The following is a 24,131-nucleotide window of genomic DNA, read 5'->3' as shown; positions in this document are numbered from 1 at the left end:
ATTTTTAAACCTTCTATGCTCTTAACCTTTTATTTTTATTTTTTATATTGCCATATTTTATCCAATATGCTCCTTTAGATAACTTTTTACTTATTGTTCCTTATAGCCTTGTGAAGCACCTTGAGATGACGTTGTTTTTAAAGTGTGCTATATAAATCAAATGCATTATTATTATTAAGTACATACAAGCAGGTCACACAGTATGATCACAAATACATAAACTCTATTAAAAATCAGTTTTATTAAAAAGTACAGGCTGTATATATGTTCTCAGCCTTGGAGAAACTTGACATGTTTTGGTTTGTGTCTGAACCTCTCTTTAGTGGTTCATTAAAACAGATATTTCAACATGAGCCTACTTTGTTCATGTCCTGTTGAGGTTCATTTCAGTAGTTGTGTGCTTTAATGTATTTACAAAGTGTGAAGAGGAGGCAACTTTAGAATAGGGAACCTGTTCCGGTAAATTAGAGTCAAACTACTAGCTTATTGGTTATGAACAAGACTTCACTTTAAAATAGGGAACATGTTCTTAGATATAAATACCTAATTTTGAGTTATTTAGGCACAATTAACACTTAGTTTCATGTCTTGTTACATAAGAATAGATCATATTTGTTAAGTCTTATAATGGGAGAATTGCTATTTTTGTGGTACTACTGCCTTATTAGGACCATATTGAGCAGAGCATATTAAGACCAAAACTCATGTACAACAACTTCCTTACTTGCAACAAATAAGCACTAATTAGAGGGTTATTGAGGAAAAACTCTCAACTAATGGCCTATTACTTGAAGAATATGGTCATGTAGAATAAGGCGTTAATAAGTGTTTTATAATGACTAATAAAGAGCCAATATACTGCTAATATGCATGTTAATCAACAACTAGTTGATGGTTAATTTGTGTACCTTAATATAAAGTGTTACCACATTTACATTTAATGTTTATGAAATATAGGTGTACAAACCACAGGACAAAGTTTAAATTAAAAAGCAAGCCTTTTTATTTGTTGAATATATAGTGGTGGTTTTTTTGTTTTTTTTCCCCAGGTAGGCACACCTTGCATGCTGTTTGGCTGCAGAGGCGAGAGACATTGCACAAGGCACTTTAAATTCTGCCACTCTCTCAGCTTTGAGGCAGCACAAACAACATCTTCCACCGTGGATACTTACAAACTGAGGCCAAAATAACCCACACGACCCCGTACACGTATTTTTACTTATAGAACATTCAGACTTTAAATAGAATCACATATTCATACACGCACATCTCACATCAGTAAAAATCATACTAGCTCAACATTTGTACAGACCTGCATCTATTGACTTGCACATTTTCTAAAACAATAGACATCTCCGTGAAAGAAGAAGATGTTATCAAGCTAAAGGTGACATTCAAACACGATCACAGAGTAGAGCTAGAAAGAAGTGGGAAGAGCTGCATGTCTCATCAGCAGTCTGCTGGCGTCATATGTGACAGTGTGAAGAACATTTCTTGTTATCAACCCTTCTTTAGGAGGTTGTTGTTGTATACCCCAGATTAGTGTTATGAACCACTGGGTATGATCAGCCGGGTAATGCCTAAATTATGACAAATATATTCCAAATTATGTTCTGACTCCAAAGCTTTACAGGACAATAATGCCAATAATGTTCCTTACATCTGATACCAGAATAACATTTTTTAGTAGTTCATTCTCAGGGTTTGTGAAATAACTACTAAGTGAAAAGGGGGGAAGTGTGTGTCACAAGCAGAAAAGAGCAGCATGTGAGTTGAAAATACGACAGGTGATGGGTGGGGGGGGCCGGTGGTGGCATAACAGTTACATGGCAATACACAGCTGAAAACAACTCCTGCATTTTCAGCTCCTCCTGGATTTTGAGTGCTGGATGAGCCACTGAAGTGTTATGTCTGGAATCAAAGAAACACAGAGTCAGTCTGAGCATCGATGTATTATTCAGCCAATTCTAACTAAAATTGCTATTACAAGCAGACACTAAAACACTTCACAGAGAGACAATAGCCATGAAGCATTAGATGTATACGCTTTTTACTTTTGACAGTTTATAAGTTAGTCTTCAATAAACTGCTTGCCAAAAGGACAAAGATATCCGTATTGCAATATTTGATCGCACGGTCATTACAGCTTCGTATCATGCATTATTTTGGTTTTCCTCTCGCTAGTCATTGACATATGCCAGACTCTGAAATTGAGTTCAATCACTGCAACTCACCAATGTTGTCTTTCTCTTTGCAGGAAATGGAGTAGCAGCATATCTCTCTGTCCTGAATGGCTGCCAGATTCCTTTGAAGGGGAAAAAGGGGCATAAATATAAGAAGTTTGCTATCAGGCTGACAATCAATCTCACTCATAGGCAGCTTATGCAGCAACTCTGCACATATTTCTAACATGACAGCAGATGGAGCCATTTCCTGCTTTACATAGCAACAGTTTTACCAGTAGAGATGTCAGAGGAAATTGCATTGTCATTAGCATAGGCTGTATAGGTCAGAGGCAGACATGTTGGTTCAACTGATGGATGAAAAAGCAAACCAGATGAAATGAAAAGTTGTAATATGGTCAGGCAGGGAACCATTTCCAGATACCTTCCTTCATGCAGGTTGCTTTCCTAATATTAAGAATTATTATGTGTTTTATTGCAATTTCCTAAGTTAAGAAAAAGTCAGGCATATAGGTTTAATGAAAATATTTAAAGTTTTCCACACGTGTCAGACAAGGAACATTAATAGACTGTAGAAATGTTCAATGCAAGGAAATAGTAACTTAACTCCAGACCTTGTGTGTAGACCAGACATAGTTTGAAATAATGATATTCTGATATTGAGTCCTAAATAATTTTTCCATTTAACCATTAAACAAGAAACTAAAAAGGGCAATGTCATGACAGAAAGAGACTACCGTGCACTAAAGTACATACAAAACAGTGCAAAACTGGGCTTCAGCTCTAATTTAATTAAATCGATAACAACTTTGCACCATTTGTCATCCTTACATTTTCTCAATGAGCTGCTTTTCATCGAGAGCACTGGGGAGATCCCTTTTGTTACCGAGTACCAAAACCTAAAAAAAACAAGACAATTTAAATAAGCAACTGCAGCAAGTAATAGTTGTTAAAACCCACACGCAGTTCTGCAGAAATAGAATATTGGTTTCTGGAAAACACTTACAGGAATTCCTTGCAACTGAGGTTTGTCTAATAAATTATGAAGCTCGTTTCTAGATGCCTCCACCTTTTCTTGATCTGCTGCGTCAACCATGTACCTTGAAATGAGCAAGACCAAAATAAGTTAAATGTGTTTTACATACATTAAAAGTACACTACGTCCATTTCAAGAGCTTGTTACCATTTATTATGTTTGTTAGACAAAGATGAAGATTGAAACTGATATACTCACACGATTGAATTAACTCCCCGACAGTACCGCTCCCACATGCTCCTGAACCTTGGCTGCCCTCCTATGTCCCAGATCTACAGAATGACAGGCACATCTTCATGTGATATTCATATTTTAATTATAACTTCCTCCTTGTATTAAAAAGGTTATTTACAGTTACACTGTACTGACAGTAGAAGGATTGAAATACCTTTATGGTGACGTTTCCTTTGGTGACCTTCCTCATATTGAACCCCACCGTAGGGATCATGTCTTCACTGAAATGCCCAGACTGAAAATAAATACATAAGTAAAAATACATCTTAAAATAAAACTGACAATAAAAACAGTATAATAAAGCTGCAAATGGCCATTTCATACATAGAAAAATATCCATAAAACATAATCCATTATGTTCCAGCCCAGTAAGAGGACAGAGAACACAGTATTACAGAGTTTTTGATCACCTAACCGTTTTATGCATCCATATTAAAATAAACTATAAAATAATCTCCAATAGAACAAATGTATTATCATTATGACATGCTGCACTGGATATCTTGTACTTTCACTTCTTTACATACCTTTATTATAACATAGCTTACAGTGTAATACTTCTCATCATACAGTATTTAAGATTTAAATGGAGTACAGAAAAGGTTTTAAAAAATGATAGAAAAAACACTCAAATCTAGTTTATGTGTTACTGTGTCCAAAACTGTTAAAAGGCAGGTACTTGTATTTGTGAAAAGCCAATATGTTCTCCTAAAGCAAATCAACAAACCAAGATAAATACTTTTAAACACTAAAACCAGATGTTTTTCTCAACATATTGTGGCTTTTGTGATTGCTCATTTTGCAAACTGAAGTGTCAGCATACAGAATCAGTGGCATTCCCCTTTAACATCAAATTCCCAAGCTGTGTCTCGCCCTTCTCCCTGCCCTCTTTTATAAACCAGCGGGCTGCTGTACGCACATTTCACAGCACATGACTTGCTGGAGTCACCTGATGAAGCTAAGTGGAAATGAGTGCAGCAGTCTCATGACTGAGGAAGGAGGAACCACCCCCACAACAACCATGCATTCACTCCTCTGTGTCAGAGGCTGCCATCTCTTACGTGTGTGAAGGAAGGATCTTAGTTTTGTTCCAACCCCAAAACACACACATCACATCCTCCTCAGACACCAACTATCTGATGCTTAGTAAACAAAACTTTTCTGCACTAAAAAATACTATGCACTGGTTTTCTTTCTTTTTTTCGAAGACTTTGCAATTACATTTTTCAATCGTCCAGTTCTGTCTCTGATTAGTTGAGGTGTTTGATTTTTTATTTATGAATCAAACTGATAAGCAACTCAAAACAAAGCAGAGAAACTTAAGCCTACTTTTCACAATATGCTGCTGAAAACTCAGTTTCTGTCTGATGATTAGCCAAAGAAAAGTTGCTCCACTATAAACCTAACAGCTTTGAGAAATGTTGGCAAATTGCACAAAGTTGCAGAGTTGCACAAGAGAAATGGCCTGCCAAGAAAGGATGCTCTGCAGCCGCAGTCACATGAGGTCAAAGATACAATCTGTGTGTAACTTGACCACAATTTGCATTAAAGCTGCTGCAGTATGAGTCTTGTAAAGTTGTTAAGCTTTATATCACTTTTTAATATGCCACTTGCAACCTGTTCTCAGACACTAATACCAACAACAACTGAGACATGGATATTTTTGTAAATATGTCCAAATAATATGTTAAAACTAAAAAAACTGACCCAGCTACAGATTTACTTTTTGTTCTAGGCTCCTAAAATCTGTAAAAAAATCATTTGTTTTTTGCGGAGGAGGTCATTTTTAATTGTCATTGCAGGACACCTGTAACGTATGTAATCAGCAGTGGCTGAAAGGTTCAACATGTTCTCAGTTACCTTCCTGTCTGACAGCTTTATACTCGCTATAACACGACCCTACAGCTAGTAAGTGATGCAATTTTACCACAACAAGGCATATATGTGTATGTTGCGTTCAGGTTTCAGCATGCTAAACAATCCTAACATAATTAGCCACTAGCCGACGACGACCCTCCAGCAGAAAACTAGTTAGCTCAGCTGACTTGTTGACACTCTTCCTACAACCTGACTCATGTCCAGGTTTGTTTTTATGGATGCTTCCGTCCTAAACATATCAACGTCACATTGTTTTTGTACCCGAAGACCCAGACAGTGTAGCATTACCTAGTTAGCCTAACTCTTATCCCATTATTAGCGCTAATAGTATTAGCACTGCCCCTAGCAAGGTGGCTAGCAGCTGAAGACTTACAGCGATCACGTTTACAAATGTAGTTTTTCCCGAGTACTGGAGGCCGACCAGCGTCAGCTCCATCTCCTCTTTCCAAAACAGAGTCTTAAACCAGTCCAGCAGCCGGTTCACTAGGGCCAGCATCTTCAGGTCGGTGTCCACACTCCCCCACGGTAGTGTCTGTCTCTCCCTCCCTGTCAGATGTGGCGTTTTCCAGCGAGGAAGGGAAGTGGGACGCAGGCAGCTGTCATATGATCAGTCTGCAGAAAACGCACCGACAGCGCCCCTGCAAGCAGATGAAGGAAATACACCCATAGCGTGCAGCGTTGTCTTTTATCCACTAAAATGCATTGCACTCATTAGGAGGACGATTAGGGCCACATGAAAGAAAAAAAAATTGGGGATGTGAACTTTTTATTTAAATGTATTGTTCTAAGAAAAAAGTCAAAATTCTGACTTTTTTCTCAGAACAAAAAAAAACATAATTTTTCACATCCCCCAAAAAATAAATTCATATGGCCCTAATCCTCTTCAGTAGAGGACAGATCATGACATGAGTAAAAAAAAAAAAATGCATAAATACAGGAATAAAAAATACAGGAATAAACAAATGCGGAAGTAAATACAGGAATAAATCAATAAATATGGAAATGTCAATCAATCAATCAATCAATGTTTATTTATATAGCCCAATATCACAAATGTTACATTTGTCTCAGTGGACTTCACAGTTTGTACAGAATATCAGTATGACAATGTGACACCCTCTGTCCTTAGACCCTCACATCGTACAAGGAAAAACTTCCAGAGAAAAACCCCACAGTTTAAAGGGGAAAATGGGAGAAACCTCAGGGAGAGCAACAGAGGAGGGATCCCTCTCCCAGGACGGACAGACGTGCAATAGATGCCGTGTGTAAATCGAAGAGATAATACATTTTACAGCATAGGTAGACCACATTTTTGGAAATGCATGTGTCTATAATAAGAAGATGAATCCACGAGGATGTCAACAATCCTGTGGGAGCCATCAGGGAAGTAGTATGATGAGAGTCAGGCAGGACCACAGTGATAGGTTCAGGCACGACTCGAAGTCCAGGACTCAAATCCAGAACTCATGATAGAGGATTCAGGACACAGGACCGCAGCAACAGGATCAGCCACGACTCAGGATCCCGGCGTAGATAGACACCAAAAAGAAATTTGGGGGAAGCTGGGTTATTCGGAACATGAGAGTACACAGGTACAGACAGACAGAAGGAAGAAGTAAGGTGTCCCCCGACAGTCTAAGCCTATGGCAGCAAAACTAACGTGTCTACATACATGGTCTCCCTTAGGATAGGTTGAGGGAAAGGGGTAGCAAGTAAGAAGTAAGGAACGGAGGTGGAGAGGCACAACCTGTCTACGTACATGCACTCCCTTAGGATAGGGTGAGGGAAAAGAGTAGGAACTAAGATGTATGCGCCACATCTATACCATGAGCGCATTGCTCCTAAAACGTTTTTTTCTTTGGCACTGACACCAATCAACAGTTGTGCGTCGACTCGGCAGGGATCAAGGCACGTATATGCCTCTCCCTGCTTCCACCGTCTACACACACAACCAAATTACATACCATCAGTAAGGAAAAAGAGTAAGAACTAAAATGTATAGGTGAAGAGGCACAACGTGTCTACGTCAATGCACTCTTATTAGATTATTTTATCGACTATAAGCTTTATCAAAAAGGAAGGTCTTAAGCGTACTCTTAAAAAGGGATAGGCTGTCTGCCGCCCGAACACAAACTGGAAGCTGATTCCACAAAAGTGGAGCTTGATAAGAAAAGGCTCTGGCTCCCATTGTACTTTTAAAAACTCTAGGAACAACCAACAACCGTGCATTCTTGGAACGCAATGCCCTAGTTGGACAGTAGGGTATAATGAGTTCTTTAAGGTAAAATGGCACCTGCCCATTAAGGGTTTTGTAGGCGAGAAGAATAATTTTAAATTCTATCCTAGGTTCTACAGTATAGGGAGCCAGTGTAAGGCAGCCAAAACTGGAGTAATGTGGTCCCTTTTCCGAACTCTAGTTAGTACACGTGCTGCAGCATTTTGAATTAGCTGAAGCGACTTAACTGACTTCTTGGTACACCTTGATAATAAAGAGTTACAATAATCCAGCCTTGAAGTAACAAATGCATGGACTAGTTTCTCTGCATCGTTTTGAGGCAAGATATGCCTGATTTTTGCAATGTTACGTAGATGAAAGAAGACGGTCCTTGAGATTGATTTTATGTGGGCGTTAAAAGATAAATCCTGATCAAATATAACACCAAGATTCCTTACAGTCTCACTGGAGGCCAAATTAATGCCATCCATAGTTAGTATATCTTTAGATAGTTTGTTTCGTACAGTCTTTGGGCCGAGTACAATAACTTCAGGGAGTCCCAGCAGCTTCTACTGAAGCCAGTCCCCAACTCCGGGGACTTCCGGGTGGTAGTATACGCCGTGAAGTTGTTTGCGGCCTGCCAGTAAACCCAAAGCAGAAGAAGAAGAAGAGACGTCAGCGGCTTCATTTGCGTAATCCTCCCTCAGGGACTTATTCCGGTGTGAACGCGATCTACTAGGACAGTTCCGGGACTAAAGAGTTCGGCGGGACTAAGTACTGGGAACTAAGTACAGCAAAGTACTTGGTGTGAAAGTGGCTATTAAAACACACATTATATATCTTTAATGTATGTTTACATTTATTTTCAATTGCATGTATGTATTTATTCATTTCTGTGTATGTGCGTGTTTCACAATATGTTGTTTTATTTGGTAGCCTTGTATTCTGTGGATACAACAACATTTATAACAAATGTACTTTCAATTGCTCTGAAAGTGCATGTGTCTTTAACAATATCTTTGAGTTGCTATCATATTTTATTTCACTTCCTCTGACCAGTCCCACTTTTATTTGGAAGCTTTGTGTCACGTTGTACACAGTGCAAGGAGAAACACAGTGACTGTTCTCTCTTCAATAAATATTTTAAAAGCTTACAGCTCCGGGAATCTCCGACGTATTCATGTTCTGGATAAACTGTAAAGCCCTCTGAGACAAAAGAACAAGAAACTTTGATTGACTTTGATTGATGGATTCAGCTTAAGAAGTACACTTCACTTCAGAGCCCTCAAGAGCCATATATAAATGTTTATTTGTGTCAAAAATGGTGTTGCTATTAAAGGTTTTGCTACTACATAAAAGTCAGCAACAGGAGTGTCAGGGATGGGATTTCTAACAGGTTTGAGATTTTTCATTTTGAAGCTGTTCTCCACTATAGCAGTGATGTGTCAGTCTGGTGGGGGAGTATTGTAGGTGGGTGGGTGCTACTTATGTTTTGTTGTCATTGCATGTTTGTTTGTTTGAGTGGGGATGAAATAACTTAATGACAACCATTTTCACTAACTGTGTTGTTTTCTATAAAATGTATCTTTTTTCTTTTTTTTGGAGCTAATTAACCTTTTGGTGTCATTTTTAAATCTTTAATGTAGTGTAAATATACCCCTACTCATCCAGTAAAAAATAGAGTTATACAAATAAAAAAAGAGAATAAATGTTGCCTTTAAAAAATAAACTAAAGAGACGATTTATCTGAAGCTTAGGGAGACCTTATTTGTGACTTTGAAATTCAAACCAGACCAGGACCAGGGCCCCTTTTCATTTTATTCTTAATTTTGAAATAAGAGAACAAGTCAAGAGATTAAAATACACAATACAACTATTATTTTACTGCTGTCACAGCATGAATACATGCATACATTACCTAACAAACAAAATCACAAGGGGAAATAAATACATAATGCAATACACATAAGTAACAGTCTGCCAGGATTCATAATCTGCGACCACAAACTACAGGTCTTGCCTCCAGGATGCTTTGTGCTTTGGTGTATATGGTGTTATATTAGCTGAATACACTTAACTGTATAATACATCCTATATAATACTTTGCTTTAATGCAAGTATGCAATGTTTAGAAATTACCATTAGTATGACCATAAGCCTTTTGGTTTGTTAGGTTTTTTAAACAAATCCTTCAAAATAAGAACAACTCCCTTTAAAACGGCTGAATGTCGGACCTATGAACTTAGTTCTTCTAAAATAACATACTTTTGAACAAGGTTTCTAGTTATAATACCTTCACATGTTCGTAAGACAAATCCTGGTCTTTCACTTCCCTGCTGCTGGTGATGGAAACCGGGAAGTGTGCTTCTGTAACCCGAACAGGTTTATATGTAAATGTCTGCTAATAACAAACAAGATGGTTTGTACAATTACATCAATATTATATTAGTCAACAGACTGAATAAACTGCAACCCGACTTCTTCCAGACACAGGGAGCCAATACTGTTGTTCTTGGATTCGTCCTGCATGATGAGCACACTCCCACTCTCCTCCTTCGACAGGCGGGAGTCACTCGTGTTGATGGAGACCGTTAAGAACTCTTTAGGATAGTTATCTAGGGTAAATACAAACAAAGTCATGTTAAAATGTTGAACCTCTATACACTCAACTACACTACACTTTCCCTACAATTTGATACTGTGATTTCATGTATGATACATAGTTTAAACATAATAGTCTATGATATTGTTCTCCATTGAGGCTCCTCAATGTTGATGCTGCTTATTCTTAAATGTGTATATAATGTGTACATGTTTCATCTAAAACATAATATGTTTTCTATGTTATCAACGGTGTTATCTCTGAGTAAAATTCCAATGAAATTAGAAATGAGCAGTGCAAACACTACAAACATAAGTTGACTGAATTTTTTACATTTCGTTCAGCAACTGTTTTCGAATAAGCTCTTTGTATTTCTGTTTTTAATTTTTTGGAGTTTGTACATTCATCATTGATTGCACTTATAAGTTGTTTTGGATAAAAGGGTCAGCTAAATGAAATGTAATTTGATAGTTAAATAAGTGTTATCTTTAAGGCCCACTTACGTGCTCTATACTTCTTTAGGTTCTTCATACAGGCATAAGAGAGAAACACAAGGAGGGTGAGAGAAACCAGAACAAAGCCGATGCCAAGGATCACATGAATGTAGTCTACACCATCTCTGCGTTCTTCTTTTAAAAGCTCACACTGATACGTGTACTTTATCATCTTGGCGTCCAAGGCTATCTCTGCAGAAAGAGATGGCAGATTGTTAAGATTGTTTAGATTTATTTTAAATGTGGTCTAGGCTATCGTTATTATTATTAATATATTAACATTTTAGCATTAGCATTTAGATCAAAGCATTATCATATCTGAAAAGCTGAACATTGACGACAAGAAACAAAATAATTAGAAGAGTTAGATATATTTGATAGCTTAGATAACTTACATATAATCTATCAATAAACACTTTCAGACAAAGCCCCAGAACATCACGACTAAAGTAATTATTCAAGTCAACCCATAGCTAGCATTACTGGTGTAAAAGTATTGTGTTGTCAAGTGTTTTGACTTCCAAATGCTCCTAAAGATCATTATTAATATTTTCTTCTGATCACGTTACAGACACAAATGCCAGTCAGTAGCCCACTCCCTGCATTTCCTATTGCTTAAAAGTTAGCAAACACTTTTGCACAGTTCTTGACACTCAGCTTTCTATGACTGAATGACCGATGTGACAACGATTTGGAAAATCCCCATCAATTCTGTGTGCGTAATTTGAAATATAAAGATACTGTAATTTGTTATTGTGGTTACATAAGAGTGGGTTGGAGCATGACATGATGCTCAAATATAAAATAAAAATACTCAAATTTAAGTTTTCAAACCAGCTTTGTGCAAACGCGGCATTCATTTGAAAATATCCACTCTCACCTGTTTTCTTTGGTTTTTCCCCCGTGACGCATTTGTTTTCCTGACACTCTGAACAGACATTGTTGGAGCACAGGAAACCATTGTGGCACGAACAGTTTGCATTTGTGGTGCTCTGACATTTCTCAGCATATTCTGTAGACAGACAATAATTCAAACCACAGGACTTCCAGGAACAACAGTGTTGTATTGTTTCCACTAAAATGCATTGTTAAATGTATTGCACATATCAACAGGTGTTTCACTATAGATATCCAAAAAGAGAGGAGGACTATTCATTTTCTCTAAATCAAACTTTTACAAACATTAATTTCAGTCTTACCATATAGGCATGATCGGCATTCCTCACATCTGTCGAACATGTTATATTGGTCTGAGTAGAAACCTTCCTTACAGGGTCTACAGACAGTTTTCTGTTCCTCTGTGCAATGGTTCTTCATATATGTACCTTTAATGATAAGAAACAATAAAAACCAGTAATTTACATGAACATACATGACAGACAAGTAGACAAAACTATTTCAAACACATATTATCTAATAATTAAAAGATGAATTAAGTGTTTTACCTGGAGGACACTTATCACAGCATCGCCCATCTACCCAACGCTGACGTTCCTCACAGCCTGCAGCGTGCACTATAGTCCAAAAACTTAATGCAGATATTACTGCCAAGGAAAGTCTCAGATAAATCATTATGACCAATGCTCTCCCCTTGCCTTCAGGGTTTTATATTGGCTGTTTGATGACGTCAGCATGTGGTTAGGTTGCTGAGAGACATTGGGTGAGATGTCTCTGTCTCGCTCAGGAAGTGAAAGACCACTTGCACTTGTGTTTAACAACATATGATGTATGTACAGTACAGTAGTTTTGTTTTGGGTTTGTTTTTAGTTTTGTTTATTACCTGTATTTACTAGATGACCCTTGTAATTTGATTTTATTAGGAAATTGGACTTGAGAGGAGCTGGGTGTTTGTTCATCAAAGGTGGACACCATACAGTCACTACAGTTGAGACAGATTTATAAAGACACAACAGATACAACAGCCTGTGTTGACTTTTATAGATCTTTCTTTTATAGACTTTCCACCAAAGCATGTGTTGGTGTTGGAGGTGTTAAGTTTTTGTCACGTCAAACACTTCTGCAAAAGCTGTAGAAAAAGCAGTTAAACCAGTGTCTGCACATTGCTGAAACATAACTGAATCTGGATTGTTGAATTATACTTGTGTCTGTAAATTCAGCTACTTAGTGTTTAAACTTATGTTATTGTTGTTATTCTTATTTATATTATTATAAAAATATACTGTTAAAACATACTTCTTTCTTACGATCCCTGCACAAACTCTTTCGGTAGTATCCTGTGTTTCACTCTGCTTTGACATCTGAATGTCCCCACAAGGATCAATAAAGGTCTATATTATATTAATTTATGTCCGTAAACGACCCTTTGCTATAGTCAACTAAAGTTAAAGGTGGGGTAGGTAAGTTTGAGAAACCGGCTCGAGATACACTTTTTGTTATATTCCATGGAATGCTCTTAACATCCCGATAGCATGTCAAGTGCTTTGACAAAAAATCCATAAAAAAATGTAATCTGTGGAAGCCGTAGTACTGTAAAAAGCACGACCAATCATTTTAGTAACTGGATAGCCTACCTGCGTGTCAGCCTTCCATCTGTGCACAAACTCATCTCGTGCCCTCATTGGTCATGTGCGCGTTTGTGTGTGTTGGAGGAGGGGCTCTGTAAGGAAGTGGCAGATTTTTTCCGGCTGTGTATTTTCAAATTCTAGCGCACTCGAGCTGGTTTCTCCAAAATGACCTACCCCACCTTTAAGGCCAAAAACATCCCAAACTAAAAAATATGTTCTGTGAAATGGTAAACCTAACCAGCTGCTGGTTCACTTTGACACAGCTGCGTTTCAAAATGACATGGGTATACTACAGAAATTAACAGTGTTCATACGGGGCATTAATGATGAAAAAGCCATTACATTGAAAACACATTAATCATAATATTCTGAATAAGACTCAGTTTGGTTCCCGTGGAAACATTCAAAACAACACAATCATTTTATTTTTAACAAATTCCTGAATAAATTCTACACTCAAACTTCCCTTGGCCAACTAAACTTCCCTGCAACCAGGGGTTTTGTGACTTAGGCCCCGGCTCCACGAGGACGGAAACTGGTTGAATCCGCATATTTCTCATGCGTATAGCCCTCTAAGCTCCACGACGCCGTAAGGGAAACGTAGAAACAGACCCCGCAAACGACAACGGGTCCAAAGGTGGATAGATCTGGGAACTGAGCGCTCTGGGGGGTCCAACGGGGCCGTGGAGTCGCCTATACGGTCATTCGTTTTCATAGCCCCGCCTCTCCCTGCCTCTCCCCCGCGGGGTTGCTATCGTGCTCCAGTCGCTACTGACCATGCTACAGTTCTTTGTGCAACATCTACAGGAGCTCCTCCTTGAATTCAGATTATTTATCTTTATCTCGATATGGACATAAACGCGAGTGAAGTCTAATCTGACAGGACGGAGACACGCAGCTCCTGCCGCTGTGATGCAGCGGGAGCAAAACACACACTTCAAGTCAGATCATCACCCTTAGCTATTTTAATTACCTCTCAAACTACCTAAACTAGTTATAAATATGTTCATTTTTACTGTCGGGTCACTCATTACAGGATCAGCTGCTGCATGAGACAGACACTGACGCTATGAGAAGAGAGGAAAAAGAGACAGGCTCTGTGTATTTGATGATTATATATCATTATATCGTCGTTATTCATTTGTTTTAAAGCTCAATAAATAACAATGAAGACCTTTGACCGGCACTTTTATAATTTTGTCCGGAAGATTTAAACTTTAACACACGCTGACCGGCGAAAAACTCTGCCCGGTTCTGTCGGCCCCCACCGCGGAGAATACACAGAAGTGCAGCCATGACAACCATTCTTCTTCGCTGCTTTTGTGGAGGAAGTTGCTGCTTTTGTGGAGGAAGTTACAGCGCCACGTACAGGTTCGGCATATGTACTGCAGCTTTTCCAGCGTTTGGATGTAAACGGAGCCGTCTCGTGGAGCTTGACACAATCCGGTGTATATTGCGTGGGGACGGAAGGTTTTTTGCGGTTGCATTTGCGTTACTCCGATGCGTTTTGCCGTATTTGTCCTCGTGGAGCCGGGGCCTTAAGTTGCAGCATCCCAAAGAAATGTACCTCAATAAGTTAAGGGTTACAACAATCAAATCTTAGTTAGTCATAATGCTGTTGGTATTTCAAAATCGTTAACCCTGGACTCTTCTTTTTTAGTGTGAATTCATACCCCTGTCTTTCTGAAAGCCGTTGTTACAAAAAAAGGATTGAAACGTGACTACGCTTGCACTGGGTTTTTTGGCTAGCATTCGGCTGTGTTTAGCACTCATATAAATCACGTAAGCATGTGAAATTGCATTGTGATTATAAAGCTTCTATGATGTGGAATATACATACACCGCATTATGATGTGTAAAGAATGTACAGCTGTCTACTTACTGGAGGTGTCGGTTTGATTGGGTTTGTTGACATTTGGTAGAGGAGGGGGGGAATTTCCTGGCAAATGCAAAACATTGTTAAGCATTGTTGAAATGATGAGAGGATAAAATAGACAGCAACTGAATCATCAGCAGTTTTTTAATTTAAATAATTTAAGCTTTTCTAACTGAATTTGAGTTATCAGGCAAACATGGCAAACATTAGTAAGATTTTTGGTTTCTTCTCTGTAATATATTTAATTTGAATATCCTTGGCTTTTGAACAGTTGATTGCTCAGAAACAGCAGAGACATTATCTTCTGCACATTTAAAATAATATATATATATTATTATTAAATTATTAAGTTATGAGCAGCGACCCCTCTGATGTTGTTGAGCCTTAGCAAGATGTTGGCTTTATAAGAACATTTAAATAAATAATGTCTGCTAAATCTGATTATGTGTCCACACTCACTTATCAGCTTCAATACTACCAATCAAAACCTCATCAATATTACCAATGTTATCAAATACAGTTACCTCTCTCGGTCACTCACACTCACTCACCCACACGCTCACAAGTTTGAAACCTTTGGAAGGATGTGAGATAACCATAGACGTACGTAGGCTATACGTAGTTCTCAGCAGTGTATCGTCATTGCGTTGCCACAAAGGACAATATGGGGGTAGTGGTAAGGGTGGGTGGAAGATATTTACAGTCATTTGTTGCTGAGCTTTCAATGTGAGAAAATAAGAACTGAATAAAGAAGAAGGGTAAGGAAGAAATTGCCCAACACGGCAATTCTCTTCTTTGAAATCAGGCAACCACAGAAAAAAACAGAGACCAACATGTCATTAACGTAGTTCCCTTAGAGGGGAACTCCACCGAAATTGAACATCAATGTCTGTTAACAGGTCTTGTGCAGTACTTCTGCAGATGAGAGGGGGAAGTTGATCAAAGTCTTTAGTGGCTCCCTAGAGAGCTGTGCAAAACCTGATAAATTGACTCATCACTTGAGGCAAAACTCAAAGGTGTTTTTATTTTTTACACTGTTCTTAAAGTGCTGTTGTACATTCATTCACTCTTAAATATGTGTTGTCACATTAAACTGCAGATCACAATTCTTACTATGCTATGTGATTAGCTCCGTTAGCTGTTGGTTCTGTTAGCCAAACTCTGATGTCAGCTAACTGCTAACTTTCCTCCAAGTGATTGTAGCGATAGTAACAACATGAGAAGACCGACTCTGTTGTTGTCAGCGTGTGGTTCACTTTTGGTGTGTGTGTGACCAACAGCTTTGGTAGCATGTTGTAAATGAAATTGTAAATGAAATGGTTTCTTTAAAACCACACAGGACATCCTGGATCTCTGACATTTATTGAAAGTATCTGCAGGCCTCTTTCCAGTGAACTGTTTTGTATATATATACATGCAGAGCTAGTGAAGATGAGGAGTATGATGAGGAATACGTTCAGCCACAGACTCATCCCTCCACAACACAGCACCAAGTGCCTCGGTCAGTCCTTTGTGCCTGTAGCTATCAGGGTGCACAACAAGGGGTCAATAATGTGAAACTATTACTAGACATAAATACACCCATGTTAATATATCTAATATGTAATATATGACTCTATATGTATATATGTCCATTTGAATTTTAATTCATGTCTTACCTATAGTTTATATGACCAAATATGTATGCTCATTTTAATTGTATTCATTTGTTATTTCATAGTTTCTCATTATTATTATTTTCATTTTTATTGCTGATCTTATTTTTGATTTTATTAATCTGTGTGAATCTGTGCTATCCTGTTTTTCACTCTTACCCTGTTGCTGTTTAAACAACTGAATTTCCCCACGGGGATTAATAAAGGTCAATTTTATTATTATTATTAATACATGTTACTTGTTAGACGCTTTTATCCAAAGCGACTTACATACTCTATACTGTGGACAAACCCCACAGGAGCAATTTGGGGTGAAGTGTCTTGCCCAGGGACACAACGACATGCTGACTGCAGTGGGGTTTGAACCTGTGACCCCCTGATCCGAACACATACGCACAACCCACTGCGCCACACGCCTCTTATCTTATCTTATCTTATATACCCTGTTACCAATCCACAGATTCAATTAGATAGTTTAGTTGTTCAAAAGCTCTTTATTCTCACACTCTCAGGGCACCTCAGTGCACAAGACAGTGGTCAAATTATTTGACAATAAAACTTGATTTATAATAAGAGTCGGATAGCAACTTGATGTTAGTTGTTCAAGCAGTGAACAACAAACTATAAACCCATAATAATCTAACAACCCCTAAAGTTAATCGGGTGACCATTAGGAAGCAGCTCAATCACTAATGTAGCTAGTGTACACAAACAACGCTTATGCCAGGCACATGAGTATTTTCACTTTGTTGTACTGATACCTGTACTTAAAGGTGGGGTAGGTAATTTTTGAGAAACCAGCTCGAGTGGGCTAGAATTTGAAAATACACAACCGGAAAAAATCTGCCACTTCCTTACAGAGCCCCTCCTCCAACACACATGAACGCGTACATGACCAATGAGGGCACGAGATAAGTTTGTGCACAGATGGAAGGCTGACAGGCAGGTAGGCCATCCAATCATTTTAGCCGGGCCGGCTAAAATGATTGGTCGTGCTTTTTACAGTACCACGGCTTCCACAGATTACATTTTTTTATGGATTTTTTGTCAAAGCACTTAAGATATTCATTGCTATCGGGATGTTAAGAGCATTCCATGGAATATAACAGAAAGTGTATCTCGAGCCGGTTTCTCAAACTTACCTACCCCACCTTTAAGTAAAGGATTTGAAAACGTTGACCATCATTGAGTTTACTGTAAATGTTAGTACACTTATAATGGTATTCTACCCGAGGGCGCTCTAACCAAACTGCAACTATTCTCAAGTATGCTACTAGTCATAAAGCCAGCAAAGTAGTTTATCTGATTTCATAGCAAAGTGAATAGAAATATTGAGAATATGCTTTCAATTCTCCTCTGACTGCACTGTTTTGGGGAAAGTCTCCAGTGAGGTATAAAAAACATGAAAGTCTTCACATTTACATTTACATCAGTCTTTTCAACGGCTGAAACTAAAACATGACAGGAAGTATCTCTTAGTGGGAAAAAGAGGCGCATTATGATCCACAAGGGGAATTCCCCCAACCCCCACACACTGCACGTTTTGACTGTTCTCAGCTTTGCAAAGCTATACAGGTGGAACAGATCTGAATTAACAAAGCATGACAAAAATAGACACAGAAAAACAGCATGAAAACGGTAAATATTTTCCTATGGCTCTCCAGCAGTTCAAAATCAATGGTATTGATTGTTACTACAATACTGTTCATATTGTATATTTCTCAGACACTTGTCACTTGCCCCATTCAAAAACGTTGCATATAGCACGATACAGTTTAAGAAAACATTAAAACATACATTTTAGAATGAAACAACAGAGGTTGATAATACAAAATACTATAACGTATTTAGTGAGGTATTTATCCAAGTAAAAACTACCTGTTATTATTTATCTATAAATTGATTAGGTATGGATGATCAACCCTGTATGGATTTATACAAATCTTTCAATCAAATTACAAGATCTAACCAATGAAAGTCAGATATATATACCATACTTCAGATTGTGAACGCTACAATAAATATACAGTAATAGATTTTCTGATGTATTCCTACCAATAATTCTTAAAAGTGATCAGTTTGCAACGATTCCTATGATGATTATCTGATCGTAAAAGTTCACAGTCAAGTATGCAGATTCATTTGAGTCCTCAGGGCTCCTCTGGATTCAGTTTGAGAGAAGACTGACTGTCATCCCCGCTTTCTTCCACTGGGCTCCGACACAATGAGTCACTTTCTGCAAACAAACATCAAAGTACAATTATTATAATTATACACAATAAATATACATATTCCTTATCTTTTAACAGTTATATGGCACATTGAAATCATGACACATGGTACAAAACACAAAGCCAGACATGTTTCTGGGGCAACATGATGTTAACCATTAAAAAATAACTAAAATGTGTTTCCTACAACAATGAAAAACATGAATTCTCGTTGTAACGATGTGTTTCAACTACTTTTACTTCACTTTTACTTGAGCATGCACAATGACCACAGACATGCTTTTTCAGTCAATGTTCTCAAATGACTCTACCCAAACTATTCTTTAAGTTCAGTATCGCATTACTTTGAATCCAGTGACATACTTGTTACTGCAGGTTTAGGATTAAAGCGCAGCTTGCAGGTCACAGCGGTCAGTACAAGCAATCCAATAATTCCAATTATGATGAGGACCATACCTAAAAAAGCAAGTGAAAGGTTACTTCATTTTTAGCTTATATGAGGTTGTGTTAGATAAAAAAGATAGCAACAAATGGTTTACCTGCACCAGCAAATGGATGTAAATGGGGCTCTTTGTCCCTTGTGTGTCCTGGAGGAGCTGTGGTGCTGATGCTGGAAGTGGTGGTCTTGATGTTAGTGGCAGTAGCTTTGTCCCCCCCATGGTGGGATGTTAATCTTGTGAGTAGAGAAACTCTTTCGTTTGATGTGGTGGGTGTAGTGTAACTGTCCACATTACATATGACATCTGAGTTCTTCTTTCCAGCAAACTTCACTCCTGATTTACATCTAGAATGAAGGATAAATTATGCAGCTGTCAACATCAATGTAGTTAACATTACTTATTTTTAAATAAAATGCGTGTAAAGATTTGAAACATTATAATACACGTACTCTTTCAATTTTTGACACTGTGAGTTGATACTTGAGCTGAAAAATCCCTCTTCACATTCTGAACATTCTGGTTGCTCTGGAGAAATAATACAGAAAACATGTAAAACATATCAAATATATTGGGGTTTTTTAGATTTGGAATGCAGTCTTGGATGAAATGTACCTCCACGTTTTAGTCCAAATCCCTTGTTACATTTGCAACTGGAATCATCATAGCGAACAAATCCCCTACTGCACTGACATTCAGTGTTTGTCTCTTTTGTGCACTTCTTTTTAAGAACACTTCCCGTCGCTACAAAAAAAGAAAATCAAACTTCATATATCACATGGAAACAAAAAATAAACTTTCTTGTTTAACAAAACTTTATCCACATTTATTAATTAATCAATTTATTGCAAAGTTGGTACTATTCCAAACTAATTTGAAATTATGAAGCCAAAGTATGTAAAATAATATAAAGTTTCACATTATTGTTTAGTTTTTTGTAAAATACATCATACCCAATCCTCTACACTTACTGTGATCACACGGTATACAAGGTTTGCAGTTTTGGGAAGTATTCTCTTCATCCTGATAGTTGCCATCCGGGCAGCTTTCACAAGACTCCCCTCTGCCAACTCTCTTTACTTTCCAACCTTTGAGTATTTCAAAAGCACACGAGGAATATGAGAAAGTTGTAAGCAAAAAAACATTAGTATATTCTATGGCATTATGCAGTCACAGTTTAGTAAGAAAGTCACACTTTACCTTTAGGGCAAATCTTGGCATCCAAATAAAAAATGAGTTCATAAAAAGTTAAAGTGAATATGAGCAGTTTGAGCAGGACCATGTTCAAAAGTTCACTGCCGGCAATTGCCGCTCTGTTTCCTGTGTGAAATACCACAGAGTGAGACAGAGACTACCGGGATATGGAAATCACCATATCTTATATAGACATGAAAAAAAACCACTTTTTTTTTTGAGACAGTATGACTCACATTTACACACTCTTATTAATTGATCCACAACTTTATTTTTTTCTTAAGCTGGAAACATTTAGGTTTGATGACATAAATATGAATTGTTACACATATACTGTAAGCTGAAAACTTTAGTGTATTTTATGTCTTTTTTATGACCTATTACTTTACATGAGAATTACAACAACAAAAAACATGGAAATAATAAGAATAATAAGTTACAGTATGCAAGTTAGCACGCATGCATTATTCATTCAGTGTTTTAGGATGTTAAATCAATAAAAAGTCTAAAACCAAAATATTTAATATTGCAGCATAAACTTGGGGAAAGCAAGCAATTAGACCTTGAGTTAAGTTTTTTTTTCACAATGTTATATTTAGTACTACATGTTTCAAAATATGTTTATGCGTATACAAACAATAAATTGCAAACGCAGTGATCTTAAATCACCAAAAATAGACGGATATGCATTTTAGCTACAACAATTTGTGACGTAATGTTTCCCCCAAAAAAATTCTTTTTGATGAGTCTGCCATGATAAAGGAAGGTTGTGTTTCTTTCTCTCAGACACTGTTACAAACTCCACTGTTGAATTATTCAGTAATTCCAACAGTCATGTATTTCAACATTCATGTATTTTTTACTTAACTTGAGCTAAAATGTACATTTAGATGATAATATCTTAATTGGATAGATAAATGAAATGAATAATTGTTATACACATAATTAGATGCAGTTCAAAGTAATTATCATTTTCCATATTCATCAGCCTGCTCCATTATAACATATTTTATAAAACTTAATGTTATTATCAAAACAGCCTCAGGGCTTTTTTGGCATTTTATGACCTTTATTTGGGCTATTTTTATAGTTTCAGAAAAAATAGGAAAATATGCAAGAAATCAGCGGTTTACATATCGGAAACTATGCAGCGTTACGTTATTTTGCCAGTAATAACATGACATAGTACCTTTGCACATGGAGTCAAAGAGCAGATGGAAAAATAACCACATATTCTTGATCATCTGCAAGATAAAACCACACCAATGCAAGCTCGCTTCTTCAAAACGGATGTTTAACATACACCTCCGGCAGTGAAATAAAAAAACGTTAGAGAAAACGTTTAAACAAGGCCATCAAAAAAATCTATATTGTTAGAATATTAACATAAAACCAATGAAACAAGTTGAAAAGGGGAAGTACCATGATTGAATGAATCTGGTTGAGCTGTTTAGCACAAAATGAAATTCTAGATTTTCCCAGATATTTGTCAGGAGAGAAGTGTTTGTCTCGACATGACAGGACTTTTACTTTTACTCTACTTGAAGGAGGGTTAGCGTCACTACTAGTTTACAGGAATCTTTCTCTTGAGAAAAAATTCTGCTCTGCCAGGCAGCTTCGAACGCAAACAAACTCCAAGGCAGGTTTCATAGCATGTAAGGTAAGTAGAACTTTACAAAGTGTTCTGGATCCTCAGCCCAGTATTTAATGTGCTCCTTGTAACGTTTGGACAACCCAAAGGTAGAAAAACAATAGAAGCTACAGCAAGGTGCTCAGAGGTGCTCAAAGACAACTACCCATTGTGACTATTCAGCACTACATGTTTCCGAATAAGCATATATCAATGAATCAAATACGTTTTCTGTTCTTTTATTTGTTCTTACAGAGCTGATTCGAACTCCTTACAGAAACTGGCAGGAGATGGGCAGGAGATATATGACTGATTCTATAATTTAGGGTGCATTTCACATCAACAAAACAGTACAAAGAAAGTGTTCTTTCTCAATAGAACAATCAGTGGTTCAAGTTAGTATATTCCTCAGTGTAACATATCCACTAGTTGCAAAGCTTAAACATTTTTATTTTTTTTTTTATTTGAAGGGAAAGGATGTTTTCACTACTCAGTTTGTCAACTATGTTACGGACAAACTTGATGTCATTACAATCCTTTGATTAAGTCCTGCACTTCAAGTAAAATCAAATTTGAAAGGCTCTTGAGTCTATTCTACCATATATCCAAAGATATTTTAAAGTTTAAAAAATAATTGTATTAAAGTTTTGTTTTTTCATGTGATATGTTCAGCACTGTCATTAAGGATAGGGATATTTTGTATTATAAAACTACCATACAGGTCATTTTGATAGTTTTAAGAGATATCATGTAAAACTCCAACCTGTGTAGATATACATTATACTATAAAGGATATCAGAAGCACTATTTTAGATATTTTAAATTTGAAAAAATGAGGTGCAACATAGTTGACAATGAAAGTCAAACATTTGACTGGACACATTATTAACCATCAGCACTATGTTCATTTCAAGGCAGAAGTGCAAAATTCCATTGATAATGATGTGTAATGACGTCTACATGTCATACAAATTGTCAACTAGGTTACCTGTCAACTAAGTTACTACAGTTATTACAGTACTGGGTAACTTAGTTGACAGGTAACCTAGTTGACAATTTCCCTATTTTGACCCATCATTTCAATGGTAGGCCTTGCCTGGATGATCACATGTCATTTTCTTGAACAGGTTAACATCACATTTGAACATATAATTGAATTAAAATCATTAAACAATTGTAAACCATAACAATGTACGTAACATTGTTGATGGTCAATTAATATACTCATTGACAATGTGCTATTATACATAAAATATTGTAAAAAATTAGAGGACAATCACCACAGTGTGTTCAAAATGTCTGCCAAAGAGGAACATGGCATCATGTGATGCTGGTGACATGGTATTGGGACAAACCATGTTTGAGTTAAAGGGGGGAGTTCTGTTAGTAACATAGTTGACAGAACTTTTGCGGACATTCATATATTAAGATATTTAAATTATTTAAAGGAGGAAATCAATGAAAAAGATGTTATTATTCTTTAGTATTTAGACTTATGAAATAAATGAATAATTTTTTTTATTTACTTTAATGGTTTTTATTCATTATTTTGAATCCAAGACACCCTCAACTGAAAAACGGACAGAGCAAAAACTGACAATTTAAGAACATCATGACACATTTCAAGCTAAATAAAGCATAGGATGCACATAATGTTTGTGTGATATTATAACATGCTTTCCAATAATAGGCAAAATATGATATTTTTGAAGAAAATAGTTAGAATAATTATAATTATCATCAATGGACATGGAATGTACCCTAAATTGTAGAATCACTCATATATAGCATATATGCTGCATCACCAGACACTGTGGACTACCAAGTAGGACCTTGTCTGGTGCAACAAAACTAACTGGAGATTAAGATGTCAATCCAGCCCTGTCTGTATAACACAATCTTGAAAAGGGGTTCAGGTTATGTTGGCGGACCGTCTGTTTG

General features: G+C 37.1%; 3 protein-coding genes across 3 annotated transcripts; all 3 read right to left on the bottom strand.

The window, feature by feature from the left end:
* Window positions 1-979: 979 nt before the first annotated feature.
* On the bottom strand, window positions 980-5,937 carry LOC117489845 (ADP-ribosylation factor-like protein 8B-A). Its single transcript, XM_034139391.1, has 7 exons — window positions 5,705-5,937; window positions 3,608-3,688; window positions 3,418-3,491; window positions 3,190-3,283; window positions 3,015-3,082; window positions 2,235-2,305; window positions 980-1,911 (listed from the first exon to the last, which is right to left on the bottom strand). The coding sequence occupies exons 1-7, from the start codon at window positions 5,825-5,827 to the stop codon at window positions 1,862-1,864; spliced, it is 561 nt and encodes a 186-aa protein (XP_033995282.1). The 5' UTR covers window positions 5,828-5,937; the 3' UTR covers window positions 980-1,861.
* Window positions 5,938-9,344: 3,407 nt separating this feature from the next.
* On the bottom strand, window positions 9,345-12,358 carry LOC117489346 (tumor necrosis factor receptor superfamily member 6-like). The gene is made up of 5 exons (XM_034138562.1): window positions 12,088-12,358; window positions 11,842-11,967; window positions 11,523-11,654; window positions 10,652-10,834; window positions 9,345-10,161 (listed from the first exon to the last, which is right to left on the bottom strand). Exons 1-5 carry the CDS (start codon window positions 12,212-12,214, stop codon window positions 9,992-9,994), a joined length of 738 nt encoding a protein of 245 aa, XP_033994453.1. The 5' UTR covers window positions 12,215-12,358; the 3' UTR covers window positions 9,345-9,991.
* A 5,620-nt stretch (window positions 12,359-17,978) lies between these two features.
* On the bottom strand, window positions 17,979-20,696 carry si:ch73-361p23.3 (tumor necrosis factor receptor superfamily member 4). Its single transcript, XM_034139144.1, has 7 exons — window positions 20,567-20,696; window positions 20,338-20,454; window positions 19,982-20,110; window positions 19,819-19,894; window positions 19,469-19,713; window positions 19,293-19,385; window positions 17,979-18,934 (listed from the first exon to the last, which is right to left on the bottom strand). Exons 1-7 carry the CDS (start codon window positions 20,646-20,648, stop codon window positions 18,849-18,851), a joined length of 828 nt encoding a protein of 275 aa, XP_033995035.1. The 5' UTR covers window positions 20,649-20,696; the 3' UTR covers window positions 17,979-18,848.
* Between the last annotated feature and the right edge of the window lie 3,435 nt (window positions 20,697-24,131).

Source organism: Trematomus bernacchii, unplaced genomic scaffold (genome assembly GCF_902827165.1).
Source record: "Trematomus bernacchii unplaced genomic scaffold, fTreBer1.1, whole genome shotgun sequence".
NCBI classification, from domain to species: Eukaryota; Metazoa; Chordata; class Actinopteri; order Perciformes; family Nototheniidae; genus Trematomus; species Trematomus bernacchii.
Note: the sequence above shows the minus strand (reverse complement) of the source record. Positions and strands in the feature narration are given on the sequence as shown.

Coding starts and splice junctions, on each gene's coding strand:
- LOC117489845 (XM_034139391.1), bottom strand. CDS start 5,827: ATGCTGGCCCTAGTGAACCGGCTGCTGGACTGGTTTAAGACTCTGTTT. Junction 3,284..3,417: donor CGGGGAGTTAATTCAATCGT/GTGAGTATATCA, acceptor GCTCATTTCAAG/GTACATGGTTGACGCAGCAG. Junction 1,912..2,234: donor CAAAGAGAAAGACAACATTG/GTGAGTTGCAGT, acceptor CTTTGATTCCAG/ACATAACACTTCAGTGGCTC.
- LOC117489346 (XM_034138562.1), bottom strand. CDS start 12,214: ATGATTTATCTGAGACTTTCCTTGGCAGTAATATCTGCATTAAGTTTT. Junction 11,655..11,841: donor ATGCCGATCATGCCTATATG/GTAAGACTGAAA, acceptor GTCTGTCTACAG/AATATGCTGAGAAATGTCAG. Junction 10,162..10,651: donor CCTAAAGAAGTATAGAGCAC/GTAAGTGGGCCT, acceptor TATTTACCCTAG/ATAACTATCCTAAAGAGTTC.
- si:ch73-361p23.3 (XM_034139144.1), bottom strand. CDS start 20,648: ATGGTCCTGCTCAAACTGCTCATATTCACTTTAACTTTTTATGAACTC. Junction 20,111..20,337: donor TTGTATACCGTGTGATCACA/GTAAGTGTAGAG, acceptor CTTTTTTTGTAG/CGACGGGAAGTGTTCTTAAA. Junction 19,386..19,468: donor ACATCCATTTGCTGGTGCAG/GTAAACCATTTG, acceptor TTGCTTTTTTAG/GTATGGTCCTCATCATAATT.